This window comes from Protopterus annectens, chromosome 10.part0 (assembly GCF_019279795.1).
Source record: "Protopterus annectens isolate FY-2018-M chromosome 10.part0, PAN1.0, whole genome shotgun sequence".
NCBI lineage: Eukaryota > Metazoa > Chordata > Ceratodontiformes > Protopteridae > Protopterus > Protopterus annectens.
In genome coordinates this window covers 543,250,317-543,266,030 of record NC_056744.1, presented here as the reverse complement: position 1 = coordinate 543,266,030, position 15,714 = coordinate 543,250,317, and the positions used below count along the sequence as shown (strand labels likewise).

At 39.2% G+C, this 15,714-nt stretch overlaps 1 protein-coding gene across 1 annotated transcript in view; it reads left to right on the top strand.

Moving 5' to 3' along the window:
• The window catches only part of LOC122813214 (4-trimethylaminobutyraldehyde dehydrogenase-like), a 958,904-nt gene extending 943,714 nt beyond the window's left edge, over positions 1-15,190 (top strand). The window contains exon 11 of the mRNA XM_044085400.1: positions 14,663-15,190. Coding sequence (XP_043941335.1) covers positions 14,663-14,757 — 95 coding nt within the window. The 3' untranslated portion in view covers positions 14,758-15,190. The remainder of the gene's footprint in view (positions 1-14,662) is intronic.
• The last annotated feature ends 524 nt before the right edge of the window (positions 15,191-15,714 follow it).

The following is a 15,714-nucleotide window of genomic DNA, read 5'->3' as shown; positions in this document are numbered from 1 at the left end:
CATAGTCTAGCCTTGTACTTTTAATAGCTCTGACAGGCAAAAAAAGTTTTCTTGCCTCTAATCCAGTGCTTTTGGGGGCCAGTCAATTGTACCAAATTGTAAGTTAGAAGAAAATGAAAAAGGAGCGTAACACCATAGACCAAAAACTGGAACTTTAATACAACAAAAACAAAAATAGGACAAGAGCTTTCAGCGTATGCCTTCATCAGATCCTGAAAACAGTTCCTTCACAAAACTGTTTAAGAACCAGCTAACCAATCTAGTTAAAAGGCAAGTAAGCAATTAAAACAATGAGGCAATGAAACATAGCAACACTTACTCCCCATTTGCATAGTGCACTTGTAACAAAAACATGTTTTAAAATAACTTGGATCCAAGCTTAGAACAAAACTGCATTTTGTTAAAGACAATCAACATAGAATATTAAAACTTATAGTAAATAAATAAAACACTGCTGTCATAGCCATTACACAGCTTGTAAATCTGTTAAAAACTCAGATCTCATATTGTTAACATAGCAGGTTCACAACCATAATATTAATGAAGCAACAGTCACAGCCTGATATACAACAAACACAACTATTGTCATCGCATAGAAGTCTGGTGAACACTCAGAATTCATATTATGAACAAAATAGACAAAACTCACCCATTAATAGCAGAATTACACTATAACTCCAAACTTAAAAGATGTCATGTTCACATCTCTAAAAGAAATGAAAGCATGCATAAACACCTATTCTATAGAAAGTATACAGAAGGAATATTACAGAGCTGACATCTGTATTCTATGCTGATTGTCTTTAACAAAATGTAGTTTTGTTCTAAGCTTGGATCCAAGTTATTTTAAAACATGTTTTTGTTACAAGTGCACTGTGCAAATGGGGAGTAAGTGTTGCTATGTTTCACTGCCTAATTTTTAATTGCTTAATTGCCTTTTAACTAGATTGGTTAGCTGGTTCTTAAATAGTTGTGTGTAGGAATTGTTTTCAGGATCTGAGGAAGGCACACGCCAAAAGCGCTTATCCTGTTCTTGTTCTTGCATTAAAGTTCCAGTTGTATGTGTGTGGTTTACGCTCCTTTTTCGTTTTCTTCTAATTTGTGTACTGGAGCATTCTTTGGTGGTGCTACTGGATTTTGTACTGTAAAATTGTAAGTTAAACCAGGAAGAGTAAGCTGATTTATAGCTTGAACTTGATTCACTTTAGTCTCCCAAAATATTCATTACTAAGCTTTGTTCTCATTTGTTCATGCTTTATTACTGACCTTTCATCTATTCCCAGGTATTTATGCATTCCATCTTGTTTAACTTCTTTCATATCGTATTTCTTTCTCAGGTTGATATTTTGTTGGTAGTTTACCTGCTGTAAGTGTTGCCTTTTCCCCCCATTTATCAAAGGCAAATGCCATTCTTGTCTTACCTGAGAAAGTTTTCATCACTGGCAGTTGTGTTTTCAAGTGCTTGTCTGATGAGCTATGCAATTTTAAATAATTTACAAAATGTAGATGAGATATATCACAGGGCAAGGCTGGTTTCTGGAAAACCAAACTGTACCCACAGCCTAGTCTAAGTAACTAACTCAATGGATTAAGGGCATGGCAAAACAATAGTGGTGAGAGAGAATCGCCCTGTAATCCCCCTTTAGATTATCTCCTAGATAATTTGCCCCTTTATCATGACTGTTGTAAAATGGTTTGTCACTGTTTCATAACGGCTGCTGTGTATTTAACAATGTAGGGTATATTTTATGCATATGTAAGCAGTCCATAATCCATGAATGGCAGAAATTTCTTTACACTGTCCTTACCATACTTTATTTCTGCCTTTTGCAAGCTCTGTTTTATGGCTTTATTTAATAGGTGGGTGATCATTTGTTCCATATGCTTTTCTTCTTTTGCTATTCTGTTCTATTACCATGATTTATTTTTTTGTAACAGTGAGCTCTGCATGTATTATAGTATACAATTTATATATTGTTGGCAGGCAAGTCATTGGTACATAGTTCTTGGGATGACTTGCAGGCTTGAGATTTATTTTTCCATCAGCCACTGCTGCAGTAGCTGTGCCCATCTACCAAACCCCCAGAGATGTATAGGATTATTTCTTTTTTAATTCAGAATGTGCATATATTTATTTATTTTTTTTACCAAGGACATTGTCATTGTTCAAAGGTGTTAATATTTTAGACAGAAGTTGAGTTTTGCATTTGGGCATGGGATTTTCCAGTTAGGAATCAGAATTTATTTTAGCACAATTTCTAATCTACACATATAGCCCGACACAAAATACTTTTGTCTTAATTTCTCTAATTTTTACTTTATCTCATTGCATATTCTGTATAGTAGTATGTTTTAATGATTGTCTATTTAACATTTTTATTATGTTCCTTTATTATGTTCAAGAAGGGCGGCCACGGTGGTGCAGCGGTTAGCGTTGCTGCCTCACAGCAAGAAGTTCTCTGGTTCGATTCTCAGCTGGGGTGCCTTCTGTGCGGAGTCTGCATGTCTTCCCTGTGGTCACGTGGGTTTTCTCCAGGTGCTCCAGTTTCCTCCCACATCCCAAAGACATTCTGTAGGTGGATTGGACACTCCAAATTGGTCCTAGATGTGTGTGTGTGTGTGTGTGTGTGTGTGGGCATGCGTGTGCCTTCTGTGGAAGGTTGGGCGCTGGGCTGGCACCTTGGCACCGTAAAACTAAACTGCCACTCATGAGCGGACGGGTGATCCGCTGTGGCGACCCCTAACCGGGAAAAAGACGAAAGAAGAAGATTATGTTCAACAAGATTTTGTGGTATTACTGTTGCTGCTGTTTTCTTTTGTACTTCTCTGTAAAATACTTTGTGGTCATCACTGAGTTGTTTTACTCTTCGTTTGTATTCTGTGTTTTTGCTTAGACTGGTATTTTTAGTTCATTTGAAATTGTGTTAAAACAAATTCTGATCTGTTGTAATGAGATTTTTTTGTATCACATGTGATCTTTCTTTGATTTTGTGATACTATTGCCTTATTTTCTTTTCTTTTTTGTCTATTTGATGCTTCTGTGATGGCATTCTTTTTGTTCCCTTTCTTTTGGTGTATATTTTTATGGTAGTATTTTTCTGTTATTAGTTTAGCTGTACAGTTGTATTTAATTCTGTTACATTACATGAACTTCTATTAATTATAATTACTATATTCATATATTTTATCAGTTTAACGCTTTAGGTCTTTTTCATTTTCTGTATTCTGTCATCTATCTTAATATGCCTGGCCATTTTTATAAATTTAAACTGGTCATCCCTTAGTTTACATTCAGTCAAGAAGAAAATTATCTATCTTCTCTGTTTTCTGTTCTTCCCCTTTTGTAATCCTAACTCAAATTTCATAGTTTCATAGTTTAGTACTAGGCTATCTGCCCTGGGGCATTTGTAAGCCTAGCCATAGTGATGTGGCTTTCGCCACCCCATGAAATGGTACAAAAATGCACAGAATAGATTTAGAATACTGTGCATCTGTCTAGTAGTGACACAGTGAAGGTCCCCTTATATAATATAATTAGTTTACTGTGCCCCTGTCTAGTAGTGACACAGATGTGACCCCTGGGGTAAACTTACGATCTCCCATCCACTCATCAAGATTTCTCTTGAAGAGAGTCAGTCAGGGGCTCTGTCTAACATGAACTGGGATCTTGTTCCAGAGCATGGGAAGCCTCTGGGTTATGAATCTATCCCTCCAGCATGTCCTATTCATACTTGTACCTAGGTTTAAGTCTTTAGCTCTCGTGGTTCTGATGGATTTGGATTTTTTGAGGTGGAGCATGTCCATCAGTTCCTGATTGGACATGGCCTTGTACGTCAGGCAGAGATCACCTCTGAGCAGGCAGTAAGCTACTGAATAGAGCTAGAGTTTCTTTAGTCTGGCAGAATAAGACATGTTGGAGACCCTTGATCCTCTTGGTGAGGTACTTTTGTGGTCTCTCTAGCTGTTGCAAATGTCGGGTGAGGTACATACCAAATGGGGCATTATACTCAATCACGGGTCTGATGAGGGAGGAGTATAGGGGTACAATGACATCCTTGGATCTGGATGTGAATCCCTTCATGATAAGGTGTGCAAGGTAAAATGTTTTTCTAACCACTTTGGCAACGTGGGTGTCAAATGAGAGTTCGCTGTCGACTTGGGTCCCTAGGTCTCCGATTACTTTTTCCGTATTCAGTGGGTTGCTTTCTATGTGATAATTTGTGGGTACTTTGTTTTTCCCAAAGGGGATGACTATACATTTTTTGGCATTTAGTTTAAGGCCATGACTCCGGCACCAGTTGTCCGTTTCTGTGAGGCCTTTTTGTAGGATGTATGTGTCCGCTGGTGTATTGACTATGGCGCCTAGTTTGCAGTCATCTGCGAACTTTGTCAGCCATAACCCTCCCATGTTTGGTTTAACATCTGAGAAATAAATGCCGAACAAGAGGGGTCCCAGGACAGATCCCTGTGGGACACCACTTGTGACTGGCTTTGAGTCTGACATTGCTCCAGCGATTTTAACTTTATGGGTTCTGTCCTTTAGCCAGTTTGCAACCCATCTAGTGACATAAGGGTTTACGTTTAAGCTGTTGAGCTTATCTATGATGCCTGAGTGGGGTATTGTGTCTTAGGCCTTAGCCAAGTACAGGTAGGCTGTATGGACTGCTTTGCCCTCATCAATGGCTCTAGTGACTGTTTCGAAAAAGTCAACCAGGTTCAAAAGGCAGGATCTGCCCTTTACAAAGCCGAACTGGGTGGGGTCAAGTGTCTGTAGGTCCCCAATGTCTCTGTTTATGAGTTCCATAATGATTCTTTCCATAGCTTTGCAGACCAGGCTGGTTAAGCTTATGGGGCAGTAGTTCCCAGGGTCTGTAGAGGTACCCCCTTTGTGGAGTGGGACCACTGTTGCTGTACGCCAGTGTTCAGGTACATATCCTGTAGTAAGGCTAAGGTTAAATAGCATTTTTATGTGCAGGTATAGCTCCTCTTGGAGTTCACGTAGCACGCAACCCGGGATACCGTCAGGTCCCATTGATGCTGTGTTTTTAGCTTTGTTGAGGGCAGCTCTCACTTGAACATCTGAGATGACAGGGAGATTACATTCAGCTGGGATAAGTATTTCTTCTTTTGGGGGTGAGGGAGGGGAGAAATTTGCACTGAACCTGTCAGCCAGAATGTTGGCAATATCTGTGGGTTCAGTGTATTTTTTTTTGTTGTGAACTAACTCTGAGCATATCTGTGGGTTTCTGCCCAGGTTTCTAACATAGCTGAAGAAGGCTTTGTGGTTATCTTTAGTGTCCTTAGCGATTTTTCTCTCAAAGTTGGCTTTGGATGTTTTTATAAGACAACGCAGTTTTCTGCTAGTGTTGATCAGAGGTGTCTTCCCTTTATGGGATTTTGCTCTGTCGTGCAGTAGCTTCCTTCTTTTGTTATACAATTTGTTAATGGCTAAGGTCCACCAGACAGGACGCTTGCCTTTGGTGGAGAGGGACTTGGATTTATTTGGGATTGCATGATCCAAGCATTCTTGGAGATGTCCATAGAAAGCATTTGTGAAGGATTCGGCATTGTGGGATGTGGTATCCACTGGCCCAGTGGGCTTAAAGGATACCATCTCAGTCTTAAGAAGAGTGAAGTCTGCTTTTGAGAAGTTTTTCACTGTGGTCTTTTGTGCTGGGGGTGGAGGTGGGATATGTATATCCAGGGTGATTAGTTTGTGGTCAGATCTCAATAGTGAGGGGTATACCTCCGGTGTGGAGCATTTTGTCCCCATGTTTGTGATGATCAGGTCTAGTATATTATCTCCCCTAGTGGGAGAGGTGACTAGTTGTTCCAGTGCATTTGAATTTATGAATTCCAGGAACCTTTGGGCTAGAGTGTTAGGGCTAGAATAATGTACCCAATCTATGTTTGGGTAGTTGAAGTCTCCCAGTATGATGGTATTTTGTGATACATTCATATCCTCCAATGTCTTTAGGAAGGTTGAGTGGGGTTCCTGAGATTGGGAGGGTGGTCTGTAACATGCTACCAATTGTATAGCAGTTTTGCCTATGGTTAGTTGCACCTGTATGGTCTCCGATGCTTCATGTGTTGCTACTAACCTGGAGGTGTGGGTGTCCTTGATGAATATGGACACCCCCCCCCCTTTGTGGTTCGGCCCGGGTTTTGGGGCCGAAAAGCATGATACGAGGTATAGCCTGGTAGCGCTGGGGTGCTCTCAGGAGCCTTGAACCAGGTTTCAGTTCCTGCACAGACGTCTATGTTCTCCATACTGAGGAGTGCGAGTGCCTGCATCTTGAGATTTAGACTTCTGTCGTTAAGCAGCATTACCCTTAGTTTTTTTCCATTTTTGTTTTCTAAGGAAGTGGGTTTGTCTTTTGAGCCTTGCCTAAAAAAGGCACTGTGGGGGTGGCAAGAGCCTTAGCCAATATCCGGAAGCCCAGTGGTGACAGGTGCAAGCCGTCCCTTGCGAAGCAGCGTGGCTTGTCCAACATGTCATCCCAGGCAGACAGACATTGGATCCCCTTAGAATGACACCAGTACTTGAGCCAATTATTAAAGCTGATCATCTTGTCTTTGTATTGTGGCATCATTCTTGGTGAGGGCAAGATGCTGCTCAGGGTCAGGGTCCTACCAGCCTGGGCTACATAATCAGAGAGCTCCTCTAGGTCATTCACGCCAGCATGGACAATGACAAAGTCATATTTGTACTTGCTTTGGAGTGACCTGAGTGCGTATGTTATGTGGCGGATCCTAGCTCCCGATAGGCAGCTCACAGTCACCCTCTCCTTGTTCAGCCTGGTAAGCGGGACATCAGTGTGTCTGACTATATAGAGTCACCTATTACTAGTGTATCAGGCATGGTGTTTGGCCTTAAGGGCTGTGATTGATTGACACACTGATTTACTGAAGTATGTGTTGCATGTGTTTTGTTTTGAGGTGGTGGATTTGTGGATCTCTGCTTTGGGAGTCTCTGTTGTTTTAAGTTTTTTATTAGAGCCTCCGAGTATGTCTCTCTGTTTTTATGTGTTTGGTTTGCAGTTGTGGTAGGTCTATGTGGGACTGGGTTTGTTGTGTGTGTGGTTACCATCTCCTCCTGTCTGGTCATGCCAGCCCTGAGTTGAGAGAGTTCAGCCTCCAGTTTGGCTATATAGTTGCATCTCTCACATGTATTTGTGTTTGTTGGGAGGAGGAGAGGGTTGTCTGTGTACATGAGACAATTGTAGCATTGTCTCAAGATACCCAGATTAACCATCTGAACTGGAGAGGATGCCAGTAATCTACCACTTGACATGCTAGAATAGTATAAGGGAGTGCTTTGCCTTTAAGGGAAGTGGATATTCACAGGGGTGGTAGATGGATGTAGTGCTTACTTAGTATGAGAGTGCTTACTTAGTAGATAAGTTTTGAGAACAAATGCTAGGCTTATAATATAGAGAGTAGTCTGATTTATACTAAGAGTAGAGCCTCCTTAAGGGAAAATCTGAAGAGCAGACTTGGCGGAGCCAGAAGAAGTTTAACCGGCGCTGCGCTATGCGCACAACCGTGCAAAAACGCCCAGAGGCGGATTTTAAACAGGGAACTTCAAAAGAGCTAGAAATGGTCCAAAACAACCAATTACTACAACCAAATCTCCTGCAGAAGGCTGTAAAATGTAACTGTGATGTATGAAGTGACCTGCTCTGTCTGTTGACCATTTCCTGGAGAGTGATTGACTTTGTCATGTTGTGATATTGCCAATAACACAGTTTCTACATTGAACCCTTTCAACTGGACTACCACTTCAGTTTCTATTTATTGCTTTTCTGCCTAATTAAACTCTTTGTTTCTCAATAAGTTTTACTTTTTTCCATTTTCCTTTGTAAGATTTTTACTCTGACTGGATGTCTTTCTCTCTTGCATTTGGAATATATCATCAAATATTGTTCAAATTTGTAGTGGTCATATAAGTTAATGCAGCTTTCTTTTCTGCATAAGTGTTGCTCCACATCAAATCTCACTTTCTTTTTTGCATAATTGTTACACCCCATCGGATCTCTTTCTTTTCCAAGTCCATGCTTTGTTTTTATGCATTTCAGTAGCCTCTGGTTCTTTGTCTTGCAGCACTTCATCAGTCGCATCTTTTTCCCAGATGATCCTATGTTTCTTTATCGAAATATTATTTCAATAGGATTTGTTCTACAAAAGACATTAATTTTTATTTACAGCTTTTAATAGTTTCTCTGACTCAGTGCTTTTCTTGCTCTTATTGAATAATCTGTGAGGAAATTCTGGACTTGTTGCATAACAGAGAAACATAATCTCTTTCTTATCCTCGCTGGTTCACCTGCCTGAATTTGTTTTTGTTTTTTGTGAGCTGCTGCTTCCTTCTTCCATTGGGGGGGGGGCTTGCAACATGAACCCTCTCTATGATAGGAATGCTTCCATGTTATGAGGGTTCCAGTCCTCGTACCAGTGCGTATCTAGAGGTTCCACTTTAAGTTTTTGACCTACCTTTGTCTGTGATGTATAAAAAATAGTCTATATATATATCAGTATCACCTTGGTGAGATTTTCAGGGTCCAACACATGAAGGTACTCACCAAGACACTGGGATAAATTCAGTTCCAGTACTACTACTCTCCTTTTCTTGCGGATATCATCTCATCCTTAGGATTCCTTATGAAACCATGGCAGTATGCAGTAAAGATGTATAATAAAGTTGAGTCCAATAGTAACTGTAATCAACAACACAGCAGCAGTAAAAAGTGGCCTGTCATGTCATTTATTAAGATGCGTTTTAAATTTAGCCACAAGCTATTCTTTACAGAGAATGCCACAGATTCTAACCCCGGGTGTAAACATGCTAAACCATAATTATCTTAATATACTGTTTGACAGTATGAATCAACTGAATAATGGAAATTTAGGATTATGCATAAATAGTGCTTCTAATCCTGTTTAAAATTCATCAGTTGAATTATTTGAAAAAAAACTGAGAATGACATAAAGACATGGTACAAAAAGTTTTCTAAAGTGCCCTTTTATAATTTAACTAAAGAATAAAATTCATTACTCAAGAATTTGGGTATGTACAATGCTGTTAGGATAATGAAACCCGACAGGAGTGGGGGGAGGAATTGTAATTATGAATAGCTTTGATTATTCCCAAAAGATTATAAAATGTTTACATGATAGTAACTATTTTTGTGCTGCATCTAAGAATGAAGTAAATGTAACCCATTGTACAATTAATTCACAGTTAGTTGACATAGAAATAGAATATGGAATATCCATCAAAATTATGGAGTTTTTAAGAGTAACAAAAAAAACTATTGCCGCTCAATGTTCAGCATTCCAAAGGTCCATAAAGAGGTACATAATCCACCATTGAGACCAACAGTAGCAGCCGAAGGCTCAGTGACTCCCATAGCGAAGTACTTAGATTCAAAATTAAAAATTCTTTAATGGAGATGACCATGTTTTAATTAATTGCTGCATTTTCTAAGAGCTGTGGGGAAGGGGGATGTATGTTGGAGTCTCCGTTTTTGTTGGAATTGATTTGAAAGATTATTTATATCCATTCAGCATGAGGAAGGACTAAATTGATTTAATGAAGCTTTAATTTTTAAGAAGCAGTACAGTCAGGAAAATATTAACATTATGATGGGAGGTATGGAAATAGTTATAAATAATAATTATGTACATTCTGATGGAGAATTTTATAAGCAAATAAGGGGAGTGGCATTGGGGACAGCAGTGCTCCCAGTTTTTGCCAATATAGTTCTGTTGTGGTGAGAAACAAACACCATTTTTGTTTCACCATGTGTTCATTATTTAGTACATTATTTCCATTACCTATATGATATTTTTATTGTTTGGGGAGGTGACGATGAAAAGCTTATGGAGTTTAATTACATCAACAGCTCAACCTGCTATTTGGAATATACTATGGAAAAGAATGCTGAACAGCTGAACTTTGTGAATATCAAGGAGAATAGGATGAAGAATATATATGAAAGCACTTCATTTATGAAACCAATTTACTCTAATAGCTTCCTATATTACGATAGTGGTCATCCTGGTAGCAAAAGGAAATTTCGTAAAGGGGCAGATGGTGAGGCTGTCTAGGTTAGCCTCTGAAGATGAGATTTTTAAGGGAATTACACAAATTGTAAATGTTTTTAGAAAGGAAATGTACAACTAAGTTGCTGGATGAGATTTTGAAGGAAATTTGTGATGTGGATAGATATGTTTTTACCTGTTATTAGATATTTGGACAGTGGGTGGCCATGATGGTGCAGCGGTTAGGGTTGCCACCTCACAGCAGAAGATTCCCTGGTTAGATTCTCAGCTGGGCTGCCTTCTGTGCGGAGTCTGCATGTCTGCCCTGCGGTCATGTGGGTTTCCTCCAGGTGCTCCAGTTTCCTCCCACATCCTAAAGACATGCTGTAGGTGTATTGGGCACACTAAAATTGGACCCAGGTGTGCATGTGTGTGCCTTCTGTGGAAGGTTGGACATCGGGCTGGCAACTCGACTGTTAAAACTCCATTGCCAATCATTCTGCTGACTGTTGTTCCACTGTGGTGACCCCTAACCGGGATGAGCTAGAAGGAGAAGAATAATTAGATATCCGTACAGTATCCAGCCCCAGGTATGAGAAAATAATTATAATGGGGCTATGGTGATGGCTTTTAATTATGAAGCTCAGAATGTTAAGGACATTTTAGAAAGGAATTGGAAGAGTATTTTGGGGGGACTTGGGACTGTTTCCTTAGTTAGGGGAGCAGTCCAATAATACTGCACCAGAAGGATAGAAATGTAGTCACTGTTAGGAGTAAAAAAAAATGGAATAAATGAAGTAGCCATGGTTATAATAAGATGGTGCAATGCGGGAAGTGTTCAGTGTCAATTTATATTGGAAGGTGATTATATTAATATAACAAATTACTCTAAACCAATAGCGGTAAAAGGAAGATGTGTGTGTGAATACCAGTGGGGTTGTATATATTGCTGTTTTTGCTCAGCATTTTATATAGGGAAAACTGTGCTTGCTTTGAAAAGATGTATTTATCAGCACAACTATCCTATTACAAGGAAATATGTGACAAATGCCCTTAGTAAGCATGCCACCAAATGTTTGAATTTTTTGCTTTTGAAAAAGGTGTTTAGGAATAAGAGGGGTGGTAATTGGGAAGCTTATTTAGAATACAGAGAACTTTATTGGCAGTAATTGTTGGATGCCTCTTGTTTCCTTGGTTTGAATGAAAAGATTAGTCTTTGTAGTGCTTTGACTTTAAGAACTGATAAGATTTAAAGGGTTTATGATGTTTAATTATTTTTTTTTTTATTATGTGCATTAAAATATAAATAATCTTAAACATTAATAGAATTTGATACGCATTTTTATATTGTATGTGTTTTACAATTTTTTAAAATATATGTTTGTTTATTTTAGTTGTTAGTATTTCAATTCATCGAGGGTGTTTATTATATGTTTGTATTTTAAGGAAATCTATTAATTATACAGTTTAATTGATAGCGTAGTGTTTAAGGAAAGGAAATTACATAGTTTCAGTTTCTGATGAAGTTCCTTAGTACATTTGAAACAACAGCGCTTAATCGTGTTTTGCTTTGTTTATTACAAATATTAAATGTTTTTATTGCCGTTATGCTGTTCCTGTGAAGTTCAGTGAACAAGTTACTTTCTGGATTTTTTGTTGTGGTTTTTGAAGTTGTGTTTTATTAATATTATACTCAGTTAAAGCAAATAAATCCCACTTGTAGTATTGGATGCCACATATTATCTATAGTAGCTGTACTTAGATCCTTCAGTCCCCCACCCCCCCCACCACCACCAGTTTCAGAGACAGGTAATTACTTTAAGGATGAGCTGCAGCCTCTGAGATATACAGTATATACATTCACTTTATACCCATTGTGTATGCGCATAATGTCCTAGGTAATGACAATAATTTTGTAAGTACATCATCAAGCTTGTACATGGGATTCCCAAATCCCCCACCCCACCCGCCATGATGCCCACATCAGTTGGTGCAGTAGCTTTAATGCCTGCCAACATTAATGATAACCATAGGTCTAAAAGCATGTGATTCCCTACTCCTGAAGCTATGTAACTTCATTATCAGAGGCCTTGAAATTTCTGAGTATAGGAGGGCAAGCTAGCTCAGTGACTTCCCTCTGGCTTCTTCAGAAGACTTGCTGTGGCCTCTGTGCAGCAAATTGGCTTGTTAGTGTTGTCCCCTTCCTGAAAGTTGATTATTCAAATATTTTTCTCGCATGAGCAGTTTTCTGTCACTGCTTTTGTTTTTCACTACTACAATCTCATGTTAAGCAGACTGTGACTTATTTTCATTCTTATGGATCGCTTCCTTACTGTTGTTTTCCACCATCTCACTGAATAGTTCTGTAGCTTCTTGGCTTTGTCACAGACTGGCCATGTTTTTCTTCAGGCCAGCTATGTCATCAGAAATTCATCTCCATTATCTTGGAGGACTTTGTCTAACTTTGCCTGTCATTTATAAACCTGCCGTCAAAGAAATGAAACTTCACTTTTTGGGGAAATATCCCACTAATGGCTTTCCTTCCAATTTGTGCATTTTAATTTAAATGAGACACAAACAGAGGGGCCTAATACAGAAGGAGGCAAATCACTCTAATAGACTCCACAGCACCACACTTGGATGTGCTTCATGGTTTAATTCCATGTTGTCTAATTCTTAGAATTATGTTGCAGTGTAAATGAAAATCTTAGCCACTTGATGACTATAGTCTGGCATAGCTGTTTTTATCGTGGGGCATTATGAGTGGCTAATAATGGTCAACTAAAGACTGTCACACTGTGTACTTGGCTGTTGGAGAGACTTCCAGCTGTATATAATTACAAAGACCTCTTGTTGCCAGCATTAACAATGCGGTGATTCTTCCTGAACAGAAAGTTACTTTATCACATTTAAGCTGGGTTAAGTGGTGAAGGTAGGTAGCATTGCTGAAATGGCTGTTACTGAGACCAAGGGTGGTATCCTAGTACTTACAACCTTTTGTATCTGGAATTAGTGACAGTGCCCTAAACAATCTGGGACAAAGACCCCAGATCTGGAACAAATAAGAGGGTTTGTATTATTACTGTGCATTTTTAGAAGAATGAGAGGATTGTAAGTGCTTACTTAGTGACTTAAGTCTCATTACTTTATCACAAGATCATAGATTTTTGTGAAGAGCAGACAAACATTTTAGGCAAACTTATGGACATCTCTTAATATCATAGACCATTAAGAGGTATGCATGGGGGGTACACATGCTACTTTGTGTGTACTTGAAGCATTCTGATTTTGAGGAAAGTTTCTGGGAGGTTATCTAAGAAAGCTGAGAGATTGCAGCTGCTAGATCCCAGGTTATGCTATTGTGTTTGACTGGCTTGGATCTGTTTCTCCTACTCATTGCAGTTTACTGCTGCAGAAGAAAATAGAGTTAATGCTTCCCTTTGGGACTGTGATATAGCTGAGCCTTGAAGGACTGTGAGGAAAAGAACAAATGCTATGGTTACACAAAGTACCTCCCACAACTGTACCTGTTTTAAATGGTAAAACTTTTAGATCTTGGTGAGTTCTGAACTATCAGGATATGACTGAAAACTGCTGTAATTTCCTTTACAGCTTTGCAGTAGACTGGAGAAACTTCATTATGAGTGGTCTTTTCTGTGCATTATTGTGTGATGTACTTTTGTCATATTTGATAACTCATTTGTATAATAATTCTGACCTTTTTAATAAAAGTTGCAACAGAGAATAATATAGCAATAACCCACGCCTGGGTGTGGGTAATGCTGGATTTACCCATGGTTGGTGTGGTTTGATCATGAGGGCGAAGCCCGAGTGGCCAAACAAAGACAACTGTGGGTAGATCCAGCATTACCCATACCCAGAAGTGGGTTATTGCTATTATACAACAATGACATTATTTAAGAAAAAAAATAATTACTTTTCTTAAATCATGGCATTGTATAATGCCTCCTTGCTGCCCTTCCGCAGCTGTATGGTATTCTGTGGCAGTTCTGATGTACTGCGCATGTGTATGCTTATGCAGTACATCAGAGCTGTGGGTGGAAGCAACTGAGAAAGCAAGATCTCCATTGCTTTTTACAATGTGTCTCGCTATGTTAAAGGAGTTTAACATAGCACAGCAGCTTTAAAAAAAGCAACGGAGAAAGGAAGATCTCTGTTACTTTTTGTACAGCCGTCTCGCTATGTTAAACTCCTTTAACATAGAGCAACAGAGATCTTGCGTTCTCCGTTGCTGTAAAAAAAAACATATACTAATGGAAAAAGTCCGGGCGACCGGACCTTTTTCCATTAGTACAAGTCTGATTTACAACGTGCACGCTGACCAATCAGCATGCACGTTTTGTGATATTAATGGGGGGGGGTCATTGTATAATCAGACATAATCAATTTAGATTCTAGATTATCTTTGCAAGTTGCATACCTCCTAGGATATAAAGTAAATGAATTGTACTAGTCAAAAATTGTGGTCCTGCTTGACTGCACTGTACAAGTGATTTCATCTTACTGTTCAGTCAAATGCATTTCTGAAGGTAAACGACTTGGTCTAGTTACTTCTGGTTATGATTATGCCATTAATATCTCTTTCCTTTGTTTTCAGGGTTTGGACGAGAAAATGGGCAAGTTACAATTGAATACTACACTCAACTCAAAACTGTTTATGTGGAGATGGGAAATGTTGAAAGCCCCTTTTAAACCACTTCTTCCTAAACCATAGTTAAGCTCAGCATTGTACCTGAAGTCTGCACTTTTATTGGTTAGCACTTAGAGGAATAATTTTGCTGTGTTTCTGATCCCTTTCGTGTATTACAAGTCACTCATGAAGTCACTTTTGTATGATGTAATAAAAGTGCACTTGCACTAAGTAGTTAATTTAAGAACACTAACAAAATAAGTTGATGATTAGTATCTGGAAGAAATGAGAAACTGTTCGGTTTCATTAATACATTTTTTTACTTTAATTGGAGGTTCTGCGGTAGTACAAGAGTATTTCCACTGTCATAAATATATTTCTTCCTTTCATGTAAATAGAAACATGTTGAAAAACTTGTGCTGGAATAGGATCAGATTCCTCTGGTTTGTACTACTTCCAGGTGTTAATGTGCTAAACAATAAATATTTAATTCTTCCTAAGTGTGGTATTGTATTGTATGCTGATAGCTAGAGAATTAGTTTGAAACACTCATATTATGTAGGATTCTGAAATGCTCACCTGTAGGCATTTCTTGATATAAATAGCCAATAAGAGATAGAATTCTGGAGGGCAGACTGACTGCAACACTACGCTGTGGAATTTTACTTTGAGTAGCTCTCTACATCAGTGCTGCCAGCCGCGGTGGTGCAGCGGTAGCGTTGTTGCCTCACAGCAGGAGGTTCTCCCGTTCGATTCTTGGCGGGGAGTGCCTTCTGTGTGGAGTCTGCATGTCCTCCCCGCGGTTGGGTGGGCGTACAAAAGACATGCGTAAATGGGCGTGCTTTCGCTGAAGGTTGAACGTTGAGCTGGCACCTAGGCGTTCGTGAAAATCTACTGCCAATCATTAGCGGACCGGAGTTCCGCTGTGGCGACCCCTAACCGGGAAAAGCCGAAAGACAAAAACAGCAGCTCTCTACATCAGTGAAACATTTGAACACACTTTTACACACTTTTCTTGT